The sequence below is a fragment of the Gadus morhua genome, chromosome 11 (genome assembly GCF_902167405.1).
Source record: "Gadus morhua chromosome 11, gadMor3.0, whole genome shotgun sequence".
NCBI classification, from domain to species: domain Eukaryota; kingdom Metazoa; phylum Chordata; class Actinopteri; order Gadiformes; family Gadidae; genus Gadus; species Gadus morhua.
In genome coordinates this window covers 14,141,015-14,168,098 of record NC_044058.1, presented here as the reverse complement: position 1 = coordinate 14,168,098, position 27,084 = coordinate 14,141,015, and the positions used below count along the sequence as shown (strand labels likewise).

Sequence of the window (27,084 nt, the reverse complement as noted above, 5' to 3'; positions counted from 1 at the left end):
CTCGGGTTGCATGCCTGCATGCTTGTGTGTGTGTGATTTTCATTGTATCGCATTAGGGATTTGACATCATGCGGTTAAAGGTCCCCTGTCTCAGATGCACTGCTTCGACACAGCTCACTATTTTGCAACTCAATCTCCTCTGTTATCCAGGATCGTTCCCTGAGGTGCTGACCCCACATTAACCACAAGATGAGCTGGAGCCGGGCTCTCGTAATGTTAGCACTGCTCCTCGGGGCCCTCGTTGACCATCCCTTTGGAAAGGAGCAATCAGCTCGCTTTTCTCCTCTGCTGCCCGTTATCTGGTCTTCATTAGTCATCTGCACCTAGCCTTTTGCTCATAGAAATCCCCCCGAAATATAGTCCATTCAGGACCATTATAGCCCCATTCCCTGATGGAGGAAATCAATCTAACATGCCCGTAGGTTAAGGTCTGCAGCTCAAAACGTTTTGGATACGTACGCAGATATAACACCCCTTCGGATACACTATTCCATTTAAAGGCCAGAAAGTGTATCATTTATGGATATATAGCCAAAGGATTGGATGCCTCATCTTTGACTTGATATGTTGCTGATATGAAAGTGATTGCTGCCATTTGTTGAAACTCCAAAAAGCAATTTAATGCAGCGAAAGCAGCTCAGAACCCCAGTTCCTAAAATAAGCCGTGGTTCTCCCTGAACGCTTTGAAAAGCATCTGTGTTTAAAGTAACTGTGATGGATAAACCAGGTACAATTTCTCAGGAAAAGAGCTGTCCGGTCCCATTTGGTCGGCTCTCTGCATCCACTCCCGAGCCAGGATATTGAGGGCCATACAGGACTGGTTCGGCTGTCCTTCTCATCTCACTGGACATGCACATGTGCTTCTAAAGGCCTTAGGTGTTGATCCAGAGGCCACGTTTGGCCCTCGGCACATAGTTGATGGATGTCCCTGAAACTTGTCCTAGGGTGGAGTCGTGGAGGCAGACAGTATGTTGGAGGAAGAAAAGCAGTATATCACAAATCTGATTCTCTGCTTGTCTTGAGCTCATTGAGCACGCACATTTGGAGCAGAATATGAAGGATGAAACAAAGAAACGAAGAACAAGGCAGAAGAGTAATTTATGATAGCCTTTGTCTGCTTGTATCTGGCATGTCCTTCCCTCCTCCTCTCCCTCCTCCTCTTCATCTTCCTTCTCCTCCTCCTCCTTTTCTTCCTTCTGTTCTTCTTCCTCCTTTTCTTTCTCCTCAATCTCCTACTAAAGAATGTTATCAAAAAAATCGCCCTAATGACTTCCAATGCGTCAAACTCTTCATCTTCCTCCGCATCTTCCTCTTCTTCCTCCCCATGCCTGTGATGCATACCTTGGCTGTGGAGTGGAGGACAGTAGGCTGTGCTTGTTGAGCGACTGGGTCCGAGGATGAAGGCAGATAGCGGTGTTCCAGGAGTGGAAGGTCTTTGATGTGGGCCGCTGTGTTGTTTACCATTGCTCTGGGGCTCAAGGAGTGAGCGCGTCCCCCGTGGCCACAGCTGCAAGGCGGGAAGCCAGGGGAGGAAGACTAGCAGGTGCTATACTGGAACCAGACCCGTGCTGTGGTGGAATTTGTTGAGCACACAAGCAAAAGACCCACACCCATCCACACGCACACATGCTATGTAGATGCATAAATGCACGAGAACACACTGTAGGTGCACACATACGTTACACAACCTCTCAAATGGGTGACAACTGACGGACGGATTTACATCCACATGCTTGTTAATAACAGTTGTTTTGTCTTTTACACCCAAAGAAACTCCCTACTGTGCAGAGGAGGACAGCGGTTGCTGTCGGGGCTATCACCAGCTCCTTACACAGCTGAGATTGTGTGTGTGTGTGTATTTGTCTATGTGTGTGCGTGTGTGTGTAGGCGTGTAGACATAACTGCAGAGATGAAAGCCTCTGAAAGGGGGGAGTGAGGGGTAAGTGTGTCGGGCCAGGGCAGAGGAGGTAACGATGTGGGGAGGTGCGATGAGATAGTGTGCTTTAGGGCCTTAGCTACGCAGTAATTAGGCCTGGAGGGAAACGCTTGTCCAAGTAAACCTTCCAGATGGATGGACCGGGGCGGGGATGCCAGCCTACGTTCCTCCCAGAATTTATTATTCTTGCTGAAGCGGTTTGGTGCTTCAGCTGCTTGGATGAAGACAAATGTGGGTTTAAAATTTCCACCTCTACTGTTGGCGAAGGGGGAACACACCTCTCCATAAGCAGCCCTTAACCTAATCCCTCTGTTACATGGTCATATGGCTCTCGCTGTCTCACTCTCTCTCCCTGACTCTCTGTCTCTCGCTCCCCTCTCTCTCTCGCTCTGCCCCGCTCCCTGGCCCTGGACGGCTCATTAACCCCAGGTGTAATTATTTTTGTTGCAGTCTCATATTGCTGACTTTTCAACTCGGGGGTTCCTCAATCAGGATTAACCAAAACCGCAAGGAATCACAATTTACAGCCCATTTCTTACAGCAGCCCTTGTTGCCTCCGATTTCAGTCACATTTAAGAAGTTTATTTTCCTAACGCATTTTTTTCTCGGCCCTTCCACCTTGGGAAAACATACCAGACCACGGATGATCTGCTGGTTTGTACCGAGTCGCTCGCTCTCAAAGCACAATGTGGCCTTCTGTACAGGAGCTGTTGCTAAAGGTCTTGATCGTGCAGCTGGTAGCAACGTCATCAAGAGAAACGCCTTCGCACATTTGTTACCTCCACTGCTGCAGAAGGACTGAGTTGGAGAGTGTGGCAGCCTTGGGATGAAAGACTGTGTGTTTAACAAGTGTTTAACCTGCTGAACATTCAGTGGCAGTGTTGCCAACGTATTCCTATGGAGTTCAGCGTTGAAGCCCAACCTAGGATTGACGCTAACCTGGGAATTGCTCCCCCCGCTCAGGTTCTCCATCTTGGTGCTGCGCTCAAAGTCAGACAATGTCAACTTTGACCGATTAAGGGCGTCCCGTTGGCTCACCGGGTAGACAGCGTGCCATTAAGGCTCAGTCCTTAACGCAGTGACCCAGGTTCAATTCATGCCTGTGGTCCTTTGCTGCATGTCCTCCCCTCTCTCTCCCATACCTTCCTGTCTAACTCGCCGGATCTTTAAAGCATAAATAAAAAGCATAAAAATGCGTAAATGTAAATATCACGGAAGTATCATCCAACTCCTGATGCTACTGCAAGATGAAGCAGTATCAGTCACTACAGACTCCTAATATCATAATTAATATGTTTGCCATATTGTTGTGATATATTAAACCTGGAAAGAGTGTTAGGCAAGTATTTCATTATGGCATAAATTGGTGTGTGTGTGTGTGTGTGTGTGTGTGTGTGTGTGTGTGTGTGTGTGTGTGTGTGTGTGTGTGTGTGTGTGTGTGTGTGTGTGTGTGTGTGTGTGAATACGCTTTTGTGTAAATGAGTGAGTGTGTGTCTGCAGCAGCAGTAGTACACTATCATTGCTTTGAGTGGCCCTTTGGGGGTCTAGAGGTCCCACTCACCATGTGTGGTTTGACCTCCCCGCACACACACACAAGCACCACACGCTCACCCAAACAACCCCCAGCGCGGCTACTCAAATAAACAGGCTGTAAACACAGGCCGCACGCGTGTTGAGAGAGGATGAGAGGAGATGGAAGATGAAAGAACAGACACTAGAGGAGGGCTTCCACTGTGTCTCGCACACACACACACACACACACACACACACACACACACACACACACACACACACACACACACACACACACACACACACCTCTGATTCACACTGAAATTTCAGGAACCGTTCTCATAAAACTGTTGGAGGCCGACTATATCACCAGCTCTCTTGTCGATCTCTCACACACACACATACAGAGTAGCCAGACTAGAGTTAGAGAATGTGTAAACATGTCACGGACGGCCCTCCGCTGCTACTACTTGGTTGCACAGCTGCTGTCCAGACCCCTCTCCTCCGGCCATCATAGGTGCGTGAGGTGGAACGCGTGGGCGTGCACGGCAGGCTCATCATTTGGCTGAAGGAAGCATGGTTCTGCAGTGACTGATGGGAGTGGGTTTGGATAAAAGCAGGGTTTTGTGAAAAAAGCCACATAAGTTTACCTTATGAGATGTGGAAGCCACGGGGTTGGTTTAATGACATGGTTAGCGTTGCACTGCGGTATTTCCCTGTCAGGTTAATATATGAGGAGCCTACGTGCAGTGTGGGTTGGAAAGCACACACCGGGGCTCTCGGGCCACATTCTTGGGCTGTGTTGAGGTTTAGGTAATGCTACTGCACAGATTACTGACCAACTATGGTTCAGACAAGGAAATTTCCTACCGCTTGCAGCACATGTTAGCAATGACAGCAGCCGAGCACTGTGCCATTTCATTGTCATGATGAACCCCCTCCAAAATAAAGTTTAAAATACCTCCTGTTGAAAGATTCTTGTTTTGAAGATCATGTCTGCTGTGAGAAACCTCTGGACTCAAAAGCGATTTCATTTCAAAATGGCTCCTGAACAAACCCATTTTTATTTCCTAAAATGGTGTGGGCTGTTCGTTTTAACTCGGTTTGAAAACAGACTCGTCCATTTCTCTGAGGAGTTCACGAGTCTAGACAGAGAAATTGAAACTGTGATTTCCAGATATTCTTTGCTGACCAACAATGAAGCCAAGTTTGTGTCCCTCTGCCCTAAATCCCGTCACCATTATCTCCCTTAGGGGTAAAGGTGGATTGCTGGTTATTCAAACTGCCAGCAGTCTATCAACATTTCATAGACAAGGGGTATCTTGCTGAACTATTAAGTCTGCCAGTCTGCGTGTGTCTGTTTGTCTGTGTGTGTGTGTGTGTGTAAACGTGTTATTTTTCAGCGAACTCACACCGACAGGAAGATAAGTTGAGGCCCCTAGCAGGTTGTGTGGTCAGTTCCCCTAATTAGTCTCACACTTCAGATCAGGCTTCAGATTAATGTATCTGTATAATGTATAAATGAATCTGGCTGAACGCAGCATTTCATTGCTTTTGTTTCAGAATAGTTTCAAGTAATCATTTTACTGGAGGCGGGGATCCTTAAGCATACAGTAGTAATCTGTCAAATAAAATGTCTCTAAATCAATTCTGTAGACTGGCTACTGTTGAAAAACACCTTTTCAAAAGCTTTAACCAAACTTGCAAATGAGGTTTCTTCGGTAGCATATATGTATCATAAAACAGGCTCAAGGCGGTTTTTACGTTTCCGGCCATTCTCTGTGCCGTCTCCCCCCAGACGTTAATTTCAATAGAGTTTGTACATCACAATGTCACATCGCAATGACCGCCTCCATTATGGAAGCATGGGGACATGGAATGTTGGAATGTTACTTATTGTGTGGGTTGTAATGTTTTTTTGGTCATTGTTTGGTAATTTATTGTGAAATAATTTTCCTTATACAGAGGCATAGTTGCGTTTAAATCTGCCACAGCGTTTCTCATTTGACATGTGGCTAAACAACGTTATCGTAGCCTAGGTTGCAGTATATTTAGGTTGATTCAGGATTTTACTGTACTTAAACACTTGAGTCCTCTAAAAATGAGTTTAGCCAACAATAAATCCCATGAGGCATGCTGATGTCCATGCCCTATACTCTCGCCTACCTCTAATACCTTTTCTGAGTCCTTTTCTCCAAGTCTCTCCTCTCCTCTTATCCAATTTTCTACTCTTCTCTCTGAAACCTGCCCCCCTCTTCCTGATGTTGTTCTGCATTGAGCCAACCCAAGCAGTATTTGCAACATGTTTAACTGATGTGTTAGTGCCATGGTTACTTACTAGGGCAGATGTTAGTGGTTTGAGCTGCAGGAGGCTTTGTGTGTGTGTGCGTGTGCACGTGTTGGATGGTTTGATAGCGTGCACTTTTTGTGCACATGCCTGTAACATAATGTAGTGTGTTTGCCGTTTGCTTGAACAAAACAAAGATCTGTGGGGTAAACACTCCCAGCTTATCATCAATGTGTGTGTGTTTGTGTTTAGATAGGAGTGACACACTTTGACCGGGAGATACAAGCACACACTCTGTCTTTACTCAGTCAGTGAGGAGTTATCAAATCTCAGCCTCACTCGTCACTCACTAATAACAGCCTGCCTACATCAGGCAAAATCCCAATCTCAAGCCTCAGGTCAAACACACACACACACACACACACACACACACACACACACACACACACACACACACACACACACACACACACACACACACACACACACACACACACACGCACGCACGCACGCACGCACGCACGCACGCGCACGCACGCACACGTACACATGTGTGCAAGCACACACACATGCACATAAATCACATACACACTCACATGCACACGCATACATTCAAACTCCCTCACACACACCCACGCATATATGCACACGCGCTCACATGCATGTTCTTGGCAAGGCGGCACCTCTTATCAGTCACCTGGAGCCGGGGTAGACAACATTTGTAATGTCTAATTAACAGGAGGACATTTCAAACATGCTGATATCTGCACCTAACTATGCATAGCAAACAAGGCCTTTAGGGGTTTCAAATATCCTTCCCTAGCCCACCTTGAATTCAGAGCGTGTTATCCTCCACTCCCCTGATGTTTAGTACTTTTCTATTGAGCTCTTTCATCTGAGTATTGGCACCGTATCTACCTTCCACCGGGATATCTGGCCCATGGCAAATCATGTTCCCGTGATGCTATGCAAGGTTGTTCCATAACTCCTACCACCCCCTCCATCCTCTCTGTTCTCTCTCTCTGGCAGTCTCTCAGTCCTTCTATCTAGAGTGTCCCTCCATCGCAGCTGAAACATCAGCTCATCCTGAAACTATTACACCAAATTGCTAAATGGCTGAAATGTGCAACCACTCAGGGCTATGTCCTTAAGAGGAGTAATCTTCAGTCTACCGTGGCGGGGAGGAACGGGAGGAGGTGGCAGAGAAGGAGAGATAGAGAAAATACTGGGCAGTCAGAGCGACGGGGAATTGAATAATATATGTAATTTCCTTTCAGCATCTCTTACAAATATTCAGTTCATAGCAATGTCAGCAGCCAAAACAGGCTCCGATGACACATGACTCGCTGGAGGTAGCAGCTGAACACACTGCGTGAGAGCGGGCGTTCAGAGGCACTTGTTGACAGACGACAGTGCGGTCGGCGTCTCGGTCCAAACTCAGGGAGACCTGCAGACAGGTAGGGATGAGTCATCCTCCCGTCAGCCCCGCAGACCAGGCTGTGAATACACACTGACTGGGAGGAGGGAGGGGGGGGGGGAGAGAGAGAGAGAGAGAGAGAGAGAGAGAGAGAGAGAGAGAGAGAGAGAGAGAGAGAGAGAGAGAGAGAGAGAGAGAGAGAGAGAGAGAGAGAGAGAGAGAGAGAGAGAGAGAGAGAGAGAGAGAGAGAGAGAGAGAGAGAGAGAGAGCGAACAATCTCTGGCCCACGACAGAGCGGAGCGAACTCATCTTGAACCTCAGAGTGAGAGGTCTACGCGGCGGGCTGAGCGATGGCGGCGGTGAGCCTGCTTCTCGGGGCTTGGGCGCTCGGTGGGAAACAGCAGCAGGAGCAGCAGCAGTAGAAGAAGAAGTCATCAGCCGTCTGTTTATTTAATGAGGTTCAGCGCCGTCTCTCCCTGTCTCCTCGCATTTCCATCAGGGCCAGCTCAGGGTTCCCACAGTGCGCCTCACCTCCATGATGGATGCGGTAATGATGCATTAACACAATCAGGCGGAGCAGGGCCTCGTCGCTCATTGGGGAATGGCCGGCTATCTGGCCGATGAGGGCCAGGTTCACGTTCGGTAGTGGCTCCAAAACCGTTCCTTCAATGCGATTTCCTGAGAGAGATGGAGTGTGTTTGTGTGTGTGTGTGTGTGCGCGCTTGTGCGTGTGTGTGTGTGTGTGTGTCAGTGCAAGGCTACATTTAAACTCTCGTATACGTATGATGTGGTTGTGCTATGTGTGTCACACTTGCACATGTGCGAGCGTCTGTATTTATTTTCATTACTGTCCCGGTTCATTAAGGCTGCGCACCTGTGCTCAGTGTGTGAGGGAGTAGATGATGAGGGCAGGAGATAATGGATGAGACAGAGCTGACATTGCGCTCATTGTTTGGGCTCCCTTTTCTCCGGCTGATTCCCCCTGACGCGGGACCAGGGTCATGCAGCGTCTGGTCAGGTCTTCACCATCAGGACGCTGTTCCAAACCGCTTGAAGGCCTTGCGGGGGAGTGGAGCGGGGAAGAGAGGGTGGTGGATGAGGGCTGATGTTTTCCTCATCCATACTTTCTCGGATTTATAAATGAACATAGTTGTCTCTTATCAACATCTGGGGCCTCATGGCACGCTCTGACTTCACTAGCGGCGTACATGAATTCACCTGCAGTGCATGACCGGTGAACTGAAAGAATAACATATCCATTCTCCTGTCTTTCCCCGTTTTTTTTTGGCTTCCCGTGTGTCTCACTGTTTCTCTGTCCACACACCACCCGCCCCAGGGGCCCTTCCACTGGCCGTGCTGGGGCCCAGAGTAATGTGGGGCTTCCACAGATAACTAGCATGACTCACCCTCTGCTGAAGCCCTGCAGATGGAGGAGGTAGCCTCAGGCATGGGAACAGACATGTCTCCTTCTCTACCATTTGTCACGTGGGAAAACAACATGCAGGTGTGCTTCCATCCACCTGTGGGTTTGCGCATCCTCATTTAGCACCTTGGAGAGGCTGGTCATTGTACCCACGGCTACTGGTAAACCTTATGAGGCGAGTGTGGCCTGTCAACGTCCTGTTTTTCGGTTTAAGGGCATAGAGCAACAGAGGGTAGTTGTGTTAGAGGTCGAGCAGCAACAGAGAGGAACAGCACATCCTTGTGTCTGGTTACAATTTCCAAGCTTCTGGACACACACACACACACACACACACACACACACACACACACACACACACACACACACACACACACACACACACACACACACACACACACACACACACACACACACACACACACACACACACACACACACACACACGTCTTGTATGTACGAATATGGGCGTATGCATAAAATAGTTTCAGAGATCGGAAATCTTTACGCGTTTCATGTTTCCTTGTGTGTCCATATAATATACAAACATCATCTCTCTTTCCCCTTACACACGCACGCATGCACACACACACATAGTCACATAAGTACGACACAACTCGGCACACATCCTACACCCAGTTCCCTCACACAGACACACAGCTGAAACCCTTTCAATTGATCTCCACAGATTTTCTTTCTCTCCTTCCCTCTCACAACCACAAACACAGACACATAATCACGGACACACACACACAGACACACACACACACGGACACACACGTGCAGCAGAGCACCTGTCGGAGTGTGCGGCCCGGTCCAGGACACCTTCAAGTCATGAGCTCATCGGAAAAGCAATTAAAGGCGTGCAGGGCCGTGGACTGCCGTAATGTTTTGTTTAGCTACTTGGCTTCGAAATTAACCAAACCTGTCACAAGTCATCTGGCTGACGCGCCTATGCAGCGCCCAGAATTATTTATTTATTTTCACTTGGAGGAGCTGGGCGCAGGCTCCCGACATCCCCCCCCCCCCCCCCCCGGACAACAATGAAGCGATTCTGGCGATGGGGGGGCTGGCAGGCATGGGTGGGGTGGTGGTGATGGAGGTGGGGGTGGGGGTGGGGGTGGGGGAGGGATTGTTTTGGCTGGAGTGCAAATACTCAAATACCCCCTACAAATGCCCACTAGCACCCTGGATCCCTCTACCTGGGGGGGGGGGGAGTCAGGGTCAGGGGATCGTATGCTAATTGACCCCCCCCTCCCTCCTCCTATGGATTAATTTTCGTCTTGGGGGGCGGGGGGCTGGCGGGTCACGACCTTGAGGCCGCTGGGTCAGGCCCCCCTGCATCAGCCTAATCAGTGTTGCGGCGTTCACCTCTGGGACAGTGAGCTGGCCTCCCCCACCCCCTCTCTGTCTCTCTCTCTTTCTAGAGTTTCATGCCCAAAGTGACTCCAGAAGAGTGGTTACATTTATTTGTTTGCATGTGTTCCAGAAAAACCTCTTTCTGTCCGCCATACTGAGCCTGAAATGAACTCAACCAGAAGACTCAAACAAAGACAGAGAAACGAAACAAAGCGTTTAACATCATGGCATCCTCATACGTCGGTCAGGCGTATGTGGAGATTGACGTGGAGTTCAACTACAGTTGGGGCTGCAGTTTAACTGTGTGTGTGTGTGTGTGTGTGTGTGTGTGTGTGTGTGTGTGTGTGTGTGTGTGTGTGTGTGTGTGTGTGTGTGTGTGTGTGTGTGTGTGGTCACGCTACACGTTCTGTCTGTCTGGCCTGTCCTCTGCCTGTAGGGCTGCAGACTGCTCAGGGCTGCCTGATGTAAGGCAACCATAAAACAACACCGGCGGTCTCTCTGTTCTCTTTGAAGGTTCCCGGTCCTCAGTCGCAAAGGAAAACACGGCGAAAATACAGCTCTGACATTAATAGGTCCACTGTGGGCGAGTAAAGTTGTGTGTGTGGCAGGAAGGTAGTGCGTCCTTCTGGGTTGTGTTAGGTCTATTTTGTTTGTGTGTACGTGTGTGTGTGTGTGGGTGTGGGTGTGTGTGTGTGTGTGGGGCGAGTTTGAAGGAATTACTTAGGAAGCAAGAAAAACACCTCTGTTATCGTTGTCATCACTTGTGTGTAATTACCGCTGCATACCTCTGTACCACCCTGGTAGACAGCAGAAGGACAACACTGAGCACGCTCCCAGGGTCACGGCGGGCTCGGCCGGAACGCCTGTCATACGACTGGCACGAGAGAGAGAGTGAGAGAGAGAGTGAGAGAGAGAGAGAGAGAGAGAGAGAGAGAGAGAGAGAGAGAGAGAGAGAGAGAGAGAGAGAGAGAGAGAGAGAGAGAGAGAGAACATCAACTACCAGATCAAACAACGACACCGGTTGCATTACCACGGAAAAGAAAAAAAAATACTATCAAAACGACGCAGAATATAACCGTTAAGCACACAATGCAGCATGGTTGACAGGCGCTTATTTCCCTTTCTGGAGACAGAGAATCTAAACGACCCTAGAGTGATCATTTAGCCGAAGCGCTGGAGAGGGGGGGGGGGGGGGGGGGGGGGTGCGAGAGACAGAATGAGGCACGCCCTGTCGGCCCCTTACAGAAGTAAGAAAATATATGTTTTGTGTAGTTCGGTATCTGTCACCACGGTAATGATCGTCTGACAGGGGGAAAAAAAAAAAAAACCTCACCTCAGATATGAAAGGAGCTGGCAGGACAGCCAAAACACAGCGCAGCTACTCAAGCCTGCCACATCAACTCCAGAAGCCCCATTCACCTGTTTGTCTTTGGCTAACTGCTGCCTGCGCAGTATAGAGAGCACAGCAGAGGTTGGCCCGCGACACATGCTGCTGATACTGTTTCGAAGACCGCAGCCCAGCAGCTTCCAAACCCAATAGTTAGCTGCAATTATGCATTTTATGTATTGTTTTCCTTCACTCATTTACCTCGGTAATAACTCCCTGGATATTGCACCCGGCATGTTAGGCTGTGACTCATCCAGGCGGAATGCACGAGAGAGAGAGAGAGAGAGAGAGAGAGAGAGAGAGAGAGAGAGAGAGAGAGAGAGAGAGAGAGAGAGAGAGAGAGAGAGAGAGAGAGAGAGAGAGAGAGAGAGAGAGAGAGAGAGAGAGAGAGAGAGAGAGAGAGAGAGAGAGAGAGAGAGAGGTCCAATCGCCGTGGTCCGGGCGAGGGTACCAGTCGGGGCTCCCCAGGGCTCTGGTGAGACCACTTATGCATCTGGTGAGGGAGGTAGTGGGAGAACGAGAGATTAAAATGAACCTCCAGGACACGACCGCTACCAACTCGCGCAAATCGCCATGGTCCGGGGCGAGGAGATACCAGTCAGGGCTGCTCAGGGTCCTGGTGGAACCACTTGCAGCCCAGCCCACAGTGAGTCCCTGACACAGCCAGGGCCTGTTAATCAGCCACTCTGCGGCTGTGCAGCTCGACCGCAGAGTTGAGGTTTCAAACCCCAATACACCCCTCCTGTCTCTGGGGCGAGGGGGGTGTACGGTGGGGACGGAAGAGGAGGTCAGGGGTGCAGATAGACCAGCATGAGGTCATGTTAGGATTTGTTATGCGGGAGGTAGAGATGGACGACCTCCCCTACATGTAGAGCACAAAGCAGAATAAAGATGTGGATAGTACATTGAGAGAGGCTAGGAAGTGCCTGGGATACAAGGAATGCCTATTTACTTGGATATCCTTTGCCATTTTTAACAAAATGCATCAGTGACTGTAATAGGTGTTGCCTACCAGTTGTCAGTTTGGATTTCAGGCATGTACATAGAAGTTGAACACGTGGGAGAAAGTGACGGAAGTTTATGCATCATGGGAAATAATCCATGTATGTTTCCAAGTGGTGTTGACAAGGAACAGGGTTGAATTAATCAAATTAGTGATATATTATAGGCGTGATTCACAAAAATGAAGGGGTGGGTGTGTGTGTGTGAAGAGTAAGATTTCTCAACAAAGGGATCAAGTGATGGAAAGAGGGGTGGGGGGTTGTCAATGCCGTTAAGGAACTGGACTGTTTAGCAAAACAATGAGCAATCAGTTCCTGTCGGGAGTTACGAACACACACACACACACACACACACACACACACACACACACACACTGTGCTGCCTCTTCTCTGCCTCAAGGCTTTGAAACAGATGAGCCAAGCCTCCATCCAACAACCCCCCCCCCCCATCCCTCCTCCAACACCCCTCCAGATCTGTGCACCAGGCCGCCACCCTCACCATTAAACGGCTGTGAAGCGCGGCAGAGCCGAGATGTCCTCGTACGCCAGGGACCCCGCCGCTAATCCTCCAGGCATGGGAGTCATTATTGATAGGATCCGAACGCATTACCTCAGGCCCCTCGCTCATTGTTGGTAAAGATTATTATTTAAGAGTAAACCAAAACCCTGGAGAAGATCTCCGGTTTCATAGACATTTATCAAAAGAAAATGTTGTTCTTGGCCCCGGCGCGACACACTCGCCTTGACGCGGCACGATTGAAACAAAATGCCCCCCCCCCCTCTCTTTCCCTCCCTCACTCACCACTCTCTCACTGCCCCTGTCTGTCTCCTCCCCTCAACCACCACCCTCTCGCTACTCACCACTCCCCCCCCCCCCACTACCCCCCTCGCTCTCATCCCCTCACCACCACCCTCTCGCTGCCACACTCTCTCTCTCTCTCCCCACCCAGCTTCTCTCGCTGCCCCCCCCCCCCCCCTCTCTCCTCCCCTCCCCACAGCTCCCTTCACCCCTCTCCTAGTACCAGCCCTGGTACCCACATTCACGTCGTTAAGCAGTGTAAACGTGTGGGGAGGGTATGGGGGGGGGGGGGGGGGGGGGGGGGGTGCTTTGTGGTGAAAGGAGACGGCCATGACACCAAATCCTCTCAGATTTGTCCGAAGTCTCTTTCACTTCGCTGTGATTCGACGACGCTGATTGCAGCGATCGGTATCGTTTGTCCTTTAGTCTCTCCGTCTCATCTTCCTCCAAACGCGGCCGCTATCATCACTGGCGCTCGGGTGCGGCAATCGGAGCAACGTTGTGTTGCAGAGGGGGCTTTGCATAGTTTCCACATGACTTAATGCATACGTCTCCGTCCAAATTCCTCCGGATTCAAGAGCAGCACAGGCTGATATTGACAAAGCATCCTCGCCGAGACGCCGTCTCCCACAAAGACGTCCTTGTTTGCTAGCGATGATGTTGATTTTGTCAGTGGCTGTAGTATCTCCCGCGGGGGACGCTGCCAAGGTTTGTCGTTTTGTTTGGGGGAGCTCCCAAACCTTAGCCTGGGAGAAATAAGACGAGGGATGGGCGGCAGCAGCCTCAGCGGGGCGAGAGATGATCAATGTGGACAGCGCTGTGGGCTTCGTTTAGCCGGATTTACAATAGACCGTTGTTGACATGCGTTTCAGAGGCCAAGATGTTTATGTGCAGCTTTCTGGTTTACAGTGTTTACTTTATTTTAGTTTTTCTTTTTCAACTTTTTTTTATCTCCAGAACTCCATAATTGAATTATTTCTCTCTCTCTCTCTGTCTCTCTCCCTCTGAATTCGAAGGGCTTTATTGGCATGAACACATGCATGAACTACAACGTCCCTTTGCCTCTCCAGGTGCTGTGCTGCTGGTCAGTGTGCAGGGCATCGCGGCCAACGTGGACCCCGTGGTGTGCACCTGGCTGCTCCACCAGCCTCACCGAACGGGCAGCAGACAGCAGCAGCAGCAGCAGCAGCAGCAGGTACCATGGGCCCTTCCATAATACACAGTACACAGTACCACAGTTCTCTCTCTCTTTCTTTATTTGTACAGGTCTCTCACCCTCTGTTGTCTGGGTTTCACTTCAACAACATCAGTACCTCATCTTTCCCTCTCTCTCTCTCTGCATGTGTCTCTGTCCCTCTATCTCTCTCTCTCCTTCCCTGTTTCTCTCTGTCTAAATGAAGCATTTCTACAACCTTTGCACATTTATGTTTTCAGTGTGTGTCAGTTAATTGCAGTAGTGTGTGAGTGTATGTGTGTGTGTGTGTGTGTGTGTGTGTGTGTGTGTGTGTGTGAGTGTGAGTGTGTTGCGTCAGCCCTGACCCCTGGCTGCGCTGCCTGGGGGTCATGGTGTTCTCTGTAAACACATGGTACGAGTTGAAGCGCTGCCTGCACAGGGCTGGTTCCCGTCTCAGCTGTGACACTGGCACATGCCTGTTTGGGCGCTGAGTGTGTGTGATAATGTGACCTACTCTAACACAGGGCTGCTTGTAATTTGTGTGTGTGTGTGTATGTGTGTGTGTGTGTGTGTGTGTGTGTGTGGGTGGGCCCGCTGACCCATCTGTCAGGGTTGTTTGTGGAGGACTTCAGGCCTTCAGCTGATGGCCAATCAGCAGCCAGTGAAGGACAGTAGAAAGGAGACTTCACCTGTGGTACATATGTGAACGGGGAAAGAGAAGGGTGAAGTGTGTGTGCATGTGTACGTTAACACTGTTTAAGAGGGTTAGCTTACATTATGTCATCCATACTGAATGAATGATGGTCATTTGTGAAGGTACCTGCTTTCAGCAGCAGTATTAAATATGGCACGGCACATTATTTTCCAGCGTGTTCCTCATCGGAAATATAATATATCATCACAAATGTTCGTGTTTTTCCGTTTCATGTTTTCCCCGCCCTAGAAACACTTGAACCATCAAACGGCTCGCATTGAATGTCTATACATTTCAAAGTGTTCTTGCTATAGCCATGTGTGTAATGTACATAATGTCATGAGTTCCTATTTGCAGTTCAGTCACATACTGATACGTGCATCACAACTCATGTGCGAACATGTTAAGCTACTCCGTGCATCTTGGCACCGTATAGTGCTCAGATGCCCTGGACTAGATGCATCTGTCGGGTTGCTTACGTGTTATTTCCAATTACACTTTTCCTTTTCTTTTTTTTTTGGAGCAACTAAACAAAAGTACCCAGTTTGATTTTGAAAGCTAATCTAAGGGGATGAAAAAAAAAAACACAACAAAAAAAAAATGGAAAGAAAACCCTGGCTCTTGTGTCATTTATTTACTGTGGCTCTGGTGGGGAGGATTTGGAAAGGCTTTGGCTTCATAACACATCCAGTAGCTTTTGGAAACCGGTGCGATCGCACACGTCCTGTGTTTAATCTCAAAACAACCCAGCTTTAAGGTCATTGAAAATCAGTGGTTTGGTCAGACAGAAGAGCACGAGGCGCACTAAACAAAGGGTACCGTGAAGGCTCAGCGTGTTTGTTTACGCTGCCTGCAGGAGGCCGCTGGCCGCCAGCCGTGAGCGACTGCATCACGGCCCCCATGCGGCCGCTGGCTAATCCTCAGGGGTTTTCCTCCTCTCCGACCATCCCTTCGGCCCTCTGGTTCCTGAGCCTCCTTAATGGCTGCACACAGAATGCGCGCCTGTGTGTGTGTGTGTGTGTGTGTGTGTGTGTGTGTGTGTGTGTGTGTGTGTGTGTGTGTGTGTGTGTGTGTGTGTGTGTGTTTGTGTGTGTGTGTGTGTGTGAGTGTGTGTATATGGATTTGCATGCGCTAAGGCCAGCTTTTATTCATTATGCGGCTGCTTCTTTATTATTATTTATTTGTTTTTCTTTCCTAGATTTCAGGGTGTGTGTGTGTGTTTGTGTCTCTACTCTCCTACTTCCCATCCCTTCTTCGATGACCGTTAACCCTCTCGATCGGTAGCTGATAAATGAATGTTTTTTTACCTACTTACAACAGTATAAGCAGTGTTATAATAAAAACAATGTGATACAAGCAATATATCGCTTTGAAAGCAACCACAGAATTGATTCTACACATTTGTTCTTCTTTTTAACATCCTTTGACTGAGAATACATTTCCCATGACCTCATGGCTCAATGTTTTCACAGGCTCCGGCAGTGGTTGCTATGGCGATGCCCCTGGCCAAACGGAGAGAGGATGAGGTGTCTGTGGGTAGCACGCCACTGGCCAAACAGCCCTCCAATCAGGCGTCCGATTACGCCAGCAGCCCGGTCAAAACCAAGACCGTAACAGGTAGGATTTCAGACATTAACTGTTATATTAACAATGGCACCCGCACAGTATACTATAAATCTCTCCGTTTAGGAAAGACGATTAAGTGTGAATTAATAGCCCTGTCTCAAAATTTGTATAAAAAGTAACCAATGTGCCGGAATTTATACAAGCTAATACGTAACGTAAACAAGGGACACTTTGTCTTTTGTCTGACACTAATATAATCCACATACATTCATTGGAGAGGTAATAGCAGCCCAGTGTTGGTACCATGTGATTACGTGTTGGCACCATGCAGTTGCTCAACACACTGTGGTGGGCTGGCACTTGAATGACCCCCGCTGCTACAGGGACGGAGCATCTCCATGAGTCTCTCTCTCTACCTCTCCCTGTCTCTCGCCCTCTGCTCCTGGCTCCTGGCTACCATGCTAGGGCTCTCTCTGCTTTGTCAGGGCCAGAATCCAGTGTGTCCACTGTCCTGAACCCAACTCCTTGTTACTTTTCCGCTTTTACTGCTGCCCCCAACCATACCCTAAATGCACACACACACATGCGCACACTCTCAAACACAAACACACACACACACACACACACACACACACACACACACACACACACACACACACACACACATGAGCAAACACACACACACACACACACACTGTCCACTGTACACCATGGAATGTTGGACCTCCTCAGATCCCATGCATTACTATTAACCCCCCCTGTTGGTCGCATTATGGAGGAGACTGTAAATGCTCCCAGGATCGGGAGAGTGGAGAAACAGAGAAAAGGAGGACAGAGATGAAGAGGGGACTAATGCAGTCTCAGACAGAGGCTAGCGTGGGACCGGCTGTGCGGTGCGGTGGAATGGCCATGAGCAAGCTGTGTAGAACCATAGACGCCAGTGCGGTCCCACAGCTTCTGGGGCTCTGAGTGGTGGTGGCGGATGGACTGGACGGAGGGGAGGGGAGGGGAGGGGATCCTGTGTAGCGCGGAGCACTTTTTAAACATATTGTATATGTGACAGTTTGTGTCATCGGTATGAGTCATCTATTTGACCTGGGTTTCACCGTACATGGGGGCCGTTCTCATATACACAAATCCACGCACACACTTACACGTAAACACATGTACACTCACACATACACACAAGTACACGTACATTAAACACACACACATACATATACATAAATACATATAGACACGTGTGTACACATCTGCACACACAACATTGCATTGTTCACTCAGGTACATGCTCTCCGTCCCGTTCTCCAAGTCTTACCTGGGGTGCCTGCCCCAAGTCCCTGTTTTTAGGGGCTGTTTTTGACACTGCACAGGCATTCTCATGCCGCAGGGATGGCTTTTATTGAATGCTCTGAGCCCAGTATTATTTAAAAACGTAATAGCCCACCTATCCCTCTCGAGTTTCCCCAATTGATATTTAATTAATGTGATCCAACGGAATAAGTCGGCTGGCGTCCTGCTGGGAATGTGAATTAGTTCCAGTGCTTTGTAAATAGGCGGCCCCCGACCTCACTTGGGTCTCAGCATGTTTACACTCGGGGTCCTCTGAACACTTAAACGGTTGAAACGCATACCGCCAAGGCGCCATTGCGATAGAGGCAGAGGAAACAGGCAAGTGATTGCCTTTTTCTTCCCAAGTCCTTCCTCCACACTAAGTATCTCTGTGTTTGTTCCCGACCGGAATGATGACTCCTCCCGATGACTGAGGTCATCACTGTGGCCGTAAATAGCTCTGCATGTGTGCAGCGGTCCCCCTACTGCGTCTCTAGTGTCTTTATGGGAGAACGGCGCCGGGGACATTTTCAGAGCTCTGAATCAAGACATCGGGCTTCTTTCCTAGCAGGGTTTTTTGAAAAGGGTCAGACTGACCCCCTTCTCCTTCTCTTTCTCTTTCTCTTTTCTTAATATTTGTTCACCTAACGCACTCTAATGGCTTTTCCATCACGTGGTCTCCCTGCTTACTCACATCTCAACAGCAAAGTTCCTCATCAAAGATCCAAAGATCCAACAGTTCAATTGACCCAAACCGGATGTACACACACACACACTGAAACTCACCAACACCTGCACTTCTAAACATGCATGCACGCACACACATGCCCACACACCCACACACACACGCCAACTAACTTTAGTCGGCAGCAACAATTAAACAAAAATGACATTATTGAAGTACACTCTGGATGTCAATCGCCACGGTGTCACACCTGTTCGCTACAGATCTGCTCTGTGCTACATCACCATCTCACTGCCTTTATGTCAGGCTGTATGTCAATTAGAAGGGAACCTATACGTTTGTCCCTCATCAACAAACCACTTCATTTGACAAACCTTTAAAAAATGACTGACATTGTCACAGTGTGTATGTAGGTCCATGCTTGAAGGTAATATTCAAACCCACACAATTGTAGTGCCGTAACCTACATTGTATGTATTGACTTTTTTTGTATTTGCCCTACACTTACACCATTGAGTCATTGTTTTAGTTGGTCCCATACATGGGAACGTCTGCGTGATTAAAATTGGCGTGACAGACCGTTCGGCTTTGTTTGGAGCTGGAGCATAAGCAAGTGAACTGAGGCTTACAGTGCCGTAAAGTGCAGGAAGTCGGCCTAACAACGGAAAGTAATTATTGTTCGCTAAGTCCGACAACATGCGTGATCCTGCACGCTTCGTATCTCATTATATTATGATATAATGTCCTACGTAATCCAGCCCAAGATCTGCTTTAAGCCGATAACACACAAACACAGACGAGGACAGAAGCATACACGTTAAACGTTGGAGACGGCTAAGTGGGCCAGCGCATCTGGCCTCAAGTCGGTTGTGTAATGGGATGTTTAGCGGCGGACCTGTTTGTATACGGTGTCTCATTAGTGGCTTGCATTAGTGCGTAAAAAACATAGTGAATCGTTTCTTAAACTCTCTGCTTACTCCAAATATTTCCCTGGTTAAGTGCAAACAATCCTTCAGTATCTAGGTGTTGGTTTGGAAATTCTACAGCAATTAAAACACAATTGACGGAGACAACAGAGCCAAACAAAACGCATAATCGACTTCGGGTCATTCAATTATCGTCATACCTTCTTCGGAAAAATGACGATGTGTGCAGGAATGGCAGATTGTTTCTGGGTAGCGATCGGAATCAGTAGACCACTTGGGCGTCCACAGCAACTTGTGTTTGTAATTACTGTTATAGCCTGGGCACACATGATGGACTAACGTTGAACGGCAGAGGCGGCGTTACGGCCTTCCATTCCCTGCACTGGATGTCCTTCTCCCTTCTCCTTCCTTCTCCGTCATGCGGCGACCCCCCTCCCCCCACTCTGAACGCGGTTTCTCATTCTCCCTGAACAGTATGTGACTTCAGAGCGTGGGAGTTATGAATAAAAAATTAAGACTGCACGTCCTACGGGGCTGCCTGTTGATTGCGGTGATACTCGATACTTCAGGTACAGTGGACTGTCAGCCCCACATGCACCTCCCAAACACTCCATCCCTCCACCTGATTTTCTGGGTAATCCATCCTTCCTGGGATTAATTGGTGTATAATGAAGGGAATGTAAATTTATCATATTCTCTCAAATGCGTGGCTTGCGGTTTGTTACATGATCCATGGTAATATATGCGTTGATGGATATTTCCTGGTGCTCACGTACCCCGCTACAGTATTCACGGTTTATTAAAGGAGAACTGGCCTATATGAATCAGGTAGATGGAGGAGCTTGGTGGCTGAGCCAAATATTTTTTGTTCATATTATAATCCTGTTTTAATGACGTTCATTTACCCTTAGTTCATATTTGTTTAGCATGGGTGATTTACCACAGATGATGTTAGCTCGAAGACCTTTATAATGTCTTTATTACAATTCTGAAATCCTTCATGACAAAATGTGGTATCTTATGCCCTTCCAGGTCATGGGAATACAGGCCACATATATATTCTGTTTTTGGGGTTAGTCCTTCCCCATTGTTAAACCTCCAATCACATTGTGATAGAGGCTGCTGACATCAGACTTGTTGTGGTTTCAATAAGCTTCCTCCAAGATGGTGCTCTATTGTGTTTGGAAGGACATAGTGTAATTAGAACGCAATGTTTGATCAAAGGCAATGATTCTTTTGTGATTACTATTATGAAAACTAAAATAATGATTCGCTGGCGCTGGCTCTTAAATAAATCTTACTTTGGTTACTTTATCATGGTTGCCGCTGGTGTTTGTACTATGTTGACGGTTAGCTGGCCTTTTATAAGGTTTATTTTTTAATCATTTGTTGGGATTTTGGGTGGGATGTTCTTTAGTTTCCGAAGCCATTTAGCCCCGGCTGTTCTTCTGATTGATTCCTCTGGATGTATTTGTAATTGTGTCGTGTTTACTTGAGGACATCTGATCCAGCCTTTCAGCTGGGATTGAATCAATTGGCAGCAATGATTTACTGTACGTTAGACCTAATGTGACTCTAGTAGAAAAATGACCAGTGTTTCTTGATGTAATCTCGAGAACTTTGAAAGAGAAATTTTTTGATGCAAATTGATAATTGTGCCGATTCTTTTTTGTTGCTGTGAGAAATGAGTGGCAATGGTCCAACCCTCCGCTTTTTGGATCATTTACAGGCAAAGACATGAGGTTGCGTTGTTATTTTTTTTTCCCCTAGCTCTATTGAGCTTAAAATTATAGTGACTCTGAGTCACTGATACACAGCATGACGAGCTGAATTTTGGATTCCAGGTAATTGCCGACATACCGTTTCCCAAGGGACTCCGAGGAACTTGGTAATCCAGCTTCTGACGTCTTGCTTTCTTTCCTCAGACATCTATTTGGTTAAATGGAGGAGAGATGTGGCCAAGGTGCATGTTTGATCCTCCATTCACAAAACACTCTTGCGAAATAAACATCAGTGTTTGGCTCCACTTAAATAGGGCCGGCCCCATCTGAATGGGCTGCCACCAACGGCCTTGACTGCCTTACCATGACCTTAAATTGAACATCTCCTAGGGCCCTCTGGAATTATTGAACTTCTTAAGTACTGCAGCGTTAGATCTATGATAGTGGTTGTTGATATCTTGCATTCAGGCTGTTATCTTGAGCTGTTTGGATTTAAACATATTTAGGCCACTAATATGGGCATGTAGTTTCATCCTGTACTCATAGGGTGCATGCAGTTCATCGGGTATTAATGTCACTAAACATTGCTTCCCTTATACTTTGACCAAGGCCGGACACAGATCTAAAATCTCTATAATCAGAATTCCCTGCTCAATGTTTCCAAACAATTCCTGTGTCTGTGCTAGTTTTGGACGCTTCTATATTTCAAGAAGTACAAATGAAAATATTCAATTAGAGAACATTGAGTTAACAGGTTAAGCCAGAATCGTTGTGGGAAATTGATATGTGGGTGGTGTTTTGTTCCGCCCAATTATATACTGGCTATGGCAGTGCTTTTCTGTGCCCATTGATTATCCTACTTTTTCCACTGTAGATATTGAGTTCTCTGCCTAAATCACCTAAGGGAATTAGCAGAGTAAATCATAATTCTCTGAAAGAAAATCATTTTCAGAACTTTGAGCAGTTCAAAGGCTTCACAGAACAATTGTAATAGCAAGACTGTTGCTGCTTCCAATTGGCCATTTGAGCACATGCCTGGCACTTTTATGATGTAAAGTTTTGAGTGTTATGTTGTTTTGTTACCACACTCAGCCTAGCTACAGTTTCATAGTAATCAAGCTAGGATTTTCCTCTGGGCCCTTGGAAGGTGCCTGTTAATGTGCAGGCAAATGTACAAAGACACATTCGACCAGCTCAGTGCAGATTCTGGCTTCCCAGGAACGCTGTGAGTGTGAGGTGATATCATACCGGTTGCTGTGATGATGGTGCCCAGCCAGGATCTAAGAAACCATATAGAGCCGACAAGTTCTTGGCAACCAAACCCTTTTAACATTCTCTGTCTCTTCCACTCTCCCTTTGGTCAGTGCACATTTTACATGCATCCTATATGCTTCGTAAGACACCAGGCCGACTTTGAGAACCGGTCACAGCCAGTTTCGCATTTGAAAAAATCCTTAACTATACATTGTTAACATGCACATAGCAACCAGGCCCGGTTAGAAAGTAGTATTTTAGGATGTATCTCTAATGTACTCTCCTTAGAACCTGGTCTATTTTGATTTTCCTGCTACTATGGTTTGATGTTGTTTTGCTGATAAATGGGTTTTAATTCAAATCCTTTAAATACTTAAAAGACTTAGAGTTCCCTTTTGTTCTTTCCAATTCTGACTGGTTTTGGCTCTTTGTCATGTGTCTTTTTTCCAAATGGTCAACTGACTAGTGTTTCTGGGACTCTGGTCACAGTGATGGTCCTAGCTAAACATTCTGGTGGAAATGATTGGTAGGCACATGGTTTTAAATTTCATCTTTTTCTAAAGCTGAACATTAGTACGCTATTTCTTTGTTACCGCAGCGGTTTGTTTGAATGTTGCCTAGGAACATCCTATATGTGTTAATGCTTCATTTTGTTTTTCTGTTCGATTCTCCTTCACGAGGAGAAGCTAGGCTCATATTTTTTGGGAAGGAGATGTATTGCTCGAACTTGAGGTCAATTTCAGTCCGCCCGCACAATTACACCACAAATTGGTTCACATAAAACTAGCCTCTAAGTATTTTCTTTATTTGTCCCTAATGAATGTTCTTGTTGGCAGCCGTGGCGTGTTTCTGATGGAGAGCCTCTCGAGCCCTTCTCATTGTTCTCGGCCCGGACCAGAGTAGTGATCTCACTGGCTTTGCTTTTCAATCCTAAAATTAGCCTTTGGCACACCAGGAACATGGTTGGAGCGAAGAAACCTATCCTCCGATCTAGCTGCAGTCTCTTAGAGTTGGAGGGTGGAAACTGTTTGATCCTGTCTCCTAGTGCTAAGGATGATGGGATTACAACTATTTTGTGCTGTTTATTTGGAAGCATGGAAGGAGACAGGGCGTGTGTGATAGAGAGATGAATAGTTACAGAGTGAGGAGAGCAAATGTGGAGAACTTTGCAGAGATGGAACATGTTGCATGAAGTACACTAATGATTTCCTTAGCTGATGGCTTTGGTTACGTTCAAACTCACTTTGTCAGGAAAATCCCTCATCTCAGAGATGACCAAAACGGATATGTGATCTGAAGGAACAAAGACAAGGTTTATAACAAAGAGAGATGGACGGGGGAAAAGTCCTTCATGTGTTCGGAGGCATACATATCACAGGAATGACGAAAAAACATCGGGCTAAATTTACAGTTACACATTACCATAATCCCAGCCGTAGTAGCTTGATGGAAGTCAGGTTGTTTTTATTGGCTGGTGCGGCCTGTGGCGAGTGGGGATAATGTTTTCATTCTAAAGTTATTTAAATAGTCTTTTTTTTACTAGGAAAGTCAATAATTCATCACGGTAATGAAGGTTGGAGCAGGAGAAAAGAAAACAATAAAACCGTGAGGAATGGTGAGATAGCAGGGCCCCCTGAGGCGTGCGGTTGTGGTCTTGAGGGTCAGGGGGGTGCTTGGTAAATGAAGAGTATATCCCCAATCCCTCCAAAAAGCACTGGGTCCGGGCAAACCCTTGCCGATGTTTAGCAGAGACCAAGGAACGATTTGTATTCATCTATGGCTTTGCCCTTTATTTGTCTTCACGTATGTCTCATTTGCTCTCACCGGGGATTAGTTAGACATTTGTGGATATTGGCGGTGGTTTTTGCCGTAGGCCAAGGTGAGAGCATCTCGCGAGTTCAATATGAGGTTCCTTAGACGTATACTGTGGATTAGCTGCATTGACGTGATTGTTGAAGATCGCATGTGTTTGAAACACGATTAGGGAATGATTTCATCAGTGTGGGACTCAGGAGGGACCTGCAGTGTCATCGAGAGGAGCCATGTTTTTTCTTCTTTTTCAAAAAGCTGGTTGACGCTAGCAGCGTGTCCTCGCATTGGCTTCAGGCCTCGTCTTTCACTGTCCAGTCCTCTGTTCCCGGCATCTGCTGGTTTTTTTACCAACAGTGACCATTTCTAATAAAAACCTATACCTTGGGAGCTCTCGAGGGCTTCCTTACAATGGTCACCTCAAACCATTGTGTGTATACACTGATGGGGTGAATGCCTCAAGGGGTGTGCATCCAGGAGATCAAAACAACGATGCGAAAAGACACTCGTCCGAACTCAGCCACACCGCCGGCGCTTTTCATGGCAGCATAACAAATGGGATCGCATAAATATTTAAATAAACACCGACGTGCATCCAAAACAAATAGGCGGGCTGGTTATTAGCAGGGCCCGGCGCTGCCCCGGCACGCAGCTGCAGCAGAGTATACAACACTTCAGCACACTGTAAACCACTCATAATAGGGAACATACCAGAGAGATAGAAGGCCGGCCGCATGGGAAATGCCGAGGTCCCTGTGATGAGCCTGTTTTCGTATGGTCTTGTTGCCCAACCTCTAAGCAGAAAGACCCAGGGACACTCTGTACTTGTTTTGGACGCAAGTAACGTTCAGCCCCGGCGGCGGAGAACTCGGCTGATGTGGCTTTGATGTGATCTGTCTTTTCTCCTTGTGTTTCTTTGTTTTTGTGGTATTTCTTTGTGTCATGCGCAAATCAGCATTCACGCGTGGGAGCACTCGCCGTCCTGAGCGCCATAATACATATGGTGTGGCTTTGTGCATTTGCCACCCTTTCACACTCCCGAGAGACATGTGCCTCCGTGACCCCGGTAGGGTACGACTCTCTCCAGTGTGGCGATGCTGATTTGCTCGTCGTCCAAGGCCTTTAGTCGCCGTGGTACGCCTTTTTCCGACTATTTAATGTTTTCGCTCACACTGACTTCAAAGACGTCGAAGGCTTTCCCTGTTAGTGAGATGTGACGGTTGCAGCTGTTAAAGTGTGCGAATGGTCTCCTTCAGTACAACCAAATGTGAATAGGAGTGAGTCCTACGAAAGACCAATAAGGGGGGGAAAGGAGAGATACGATAGAGATGACGAATGACTGACAGAAGAGAAATGGGGGGGGGGGGAAACAAAAGATGGGACAGGTGTGTGTAGAGCAAGGCCTGTCTGGCCTAGTGGCCCATGAGGGGAGGATTAGGAGCACACAAACTGACATGGTAGTGGGAATATCCCCTCTCTATAAGAGGTCTCCCTGGACTTGTTAGGCTGCAATTCTCCTAATGTTTGAGCACCCTTGTTCCCCTCTGTCTTTCTCATTACCAGGTTGTACTTCCCCATCCCTCTCTCTTGCGCGCTCTCTTGCTCTCGCTCTCTCACCACCATGGCAGTAATGGCACCACATTCCTACCTTGAGTCTTTAAATGCATGAGCACCTTTCCCTCTGTAACAAATGATGGCCCTTCCATTCAAAATAACAAGATGTGGCAGTTTCATTCCAAATAAGGAACCTGGGATTAACATCAGTGCCCGGGAAGGGTCTTTTAAAACCCAAAGATACATACCAATGCACAGCCCAGAGCGAAGCGCTATGATTGGCCCAACAGGTTCTCTTGCTCCAATGAGGCTTCAACTTTCTGGCTTGTCCCCAAATTCAAAGTCTTAACATAAGGTTAAGGTTACGCATTGGGTCCAAGGGAATGGGCTCATCATGAAACCTGCAGTGCAGTGTTTCCTGGTAGAATGGTAACCAGCCATCCTAATGAAAATAGTGAAGTCCTTTCCTCAAGAATTTCAATTTACTTGAGAGGAAGCCTCATATGGTGTTCGCATCAAACCTACCAGGGAGCCCAATATTACAATTATTATCTTTTTTTTATAGCACAGGATTACGATGGAATGAAGAGAAGCTAATTGTGCTGTCTCTTCCTGCCAATAGCTCTCCATCCTCTAGGCATTGCTCCGGCTCTGTGTTAAGCCCTCTGTGTTTGTGTTTATAGAAGACCGGCTGCATACTGCCAGTTAGCCACACACCCCTCCCTTGAAGACGGTAACGGATACGCAATTACACAACCTGCCGTGCGCAATGTAGTGGTGCGCACACCTCTCACTCTGCCTCCCTGGCTGTCGCTCCCATCCTCTCCTCCTGTGAATCAGGGCCCCTCTCTGCCCCGCCCTCATGCTGACGCTCTGGTTTGTGTGGGTAATAGATTATTGCAGTAAACCGGAGCGACACACTCCGAGTGTGTTTAGCCAGGGGTCAATGTTCCAGAACATGGCTGGCACTCAGCGGGGCGGTCTCGGTTAAGTAGCCTTAATATATCATCACTGATGATTGGTGTGGTGGGTGTGAACACAAAGTGATATCATGCTGGGCTGGCGGGGGCATTGTGGTTTTCTTTAACTACGTCAGTTGTTTGTGTGGAAGTGTGTGTTGTGTCATAAGCAAGCTTATTCCAGTCTTCTTTTATAAATGACATGATCCTGATCAAGGTGCGGCTGTTAGGATTTTCACAAATGCGATCATCCTAAAGAACAACAACCACGCACGTGTGTCTGCTTTAAGTT

At 47.6% G+C, this 27,084-nt stretch overlaps 1 protein-coding gene across 7 annotated transcripts in view; it reads left to right on the top strand.

The window, feature by feature from the left end:
• Positions 1–27,084, top strand: part of vps13b (vacuolar protein sorting 13 homolog B) — a 331,160-nt gene that overhangs the window by 110,438 nt on the left and 193,638 nt on the right. For 6 of the 7 annotated variants that reach the window (XR_003978469.1, XM_030370004.1, XM_030370002.1 and 3 more), the window contains exons 20-21: positions 14,189–14,313; positions 16,459–16,603. Coding sequence is in view for 6 of the 7 variants with exons in the window: in XM_030370004.1 (XP_030225864.1) it covers positions 14,189–14,313; positions 16,459–16,603 (270 nt within the window). In the remaining variant the exon portion in view is untranslated. Of the gene's footprint in view, positions 1–14,188; positions 14,314–16,455; positions 16,604–27,084 lie in introns of all 7 variants that reach the window. The other variant, XM_030370003.1, reaches the window with a different exon arrangement.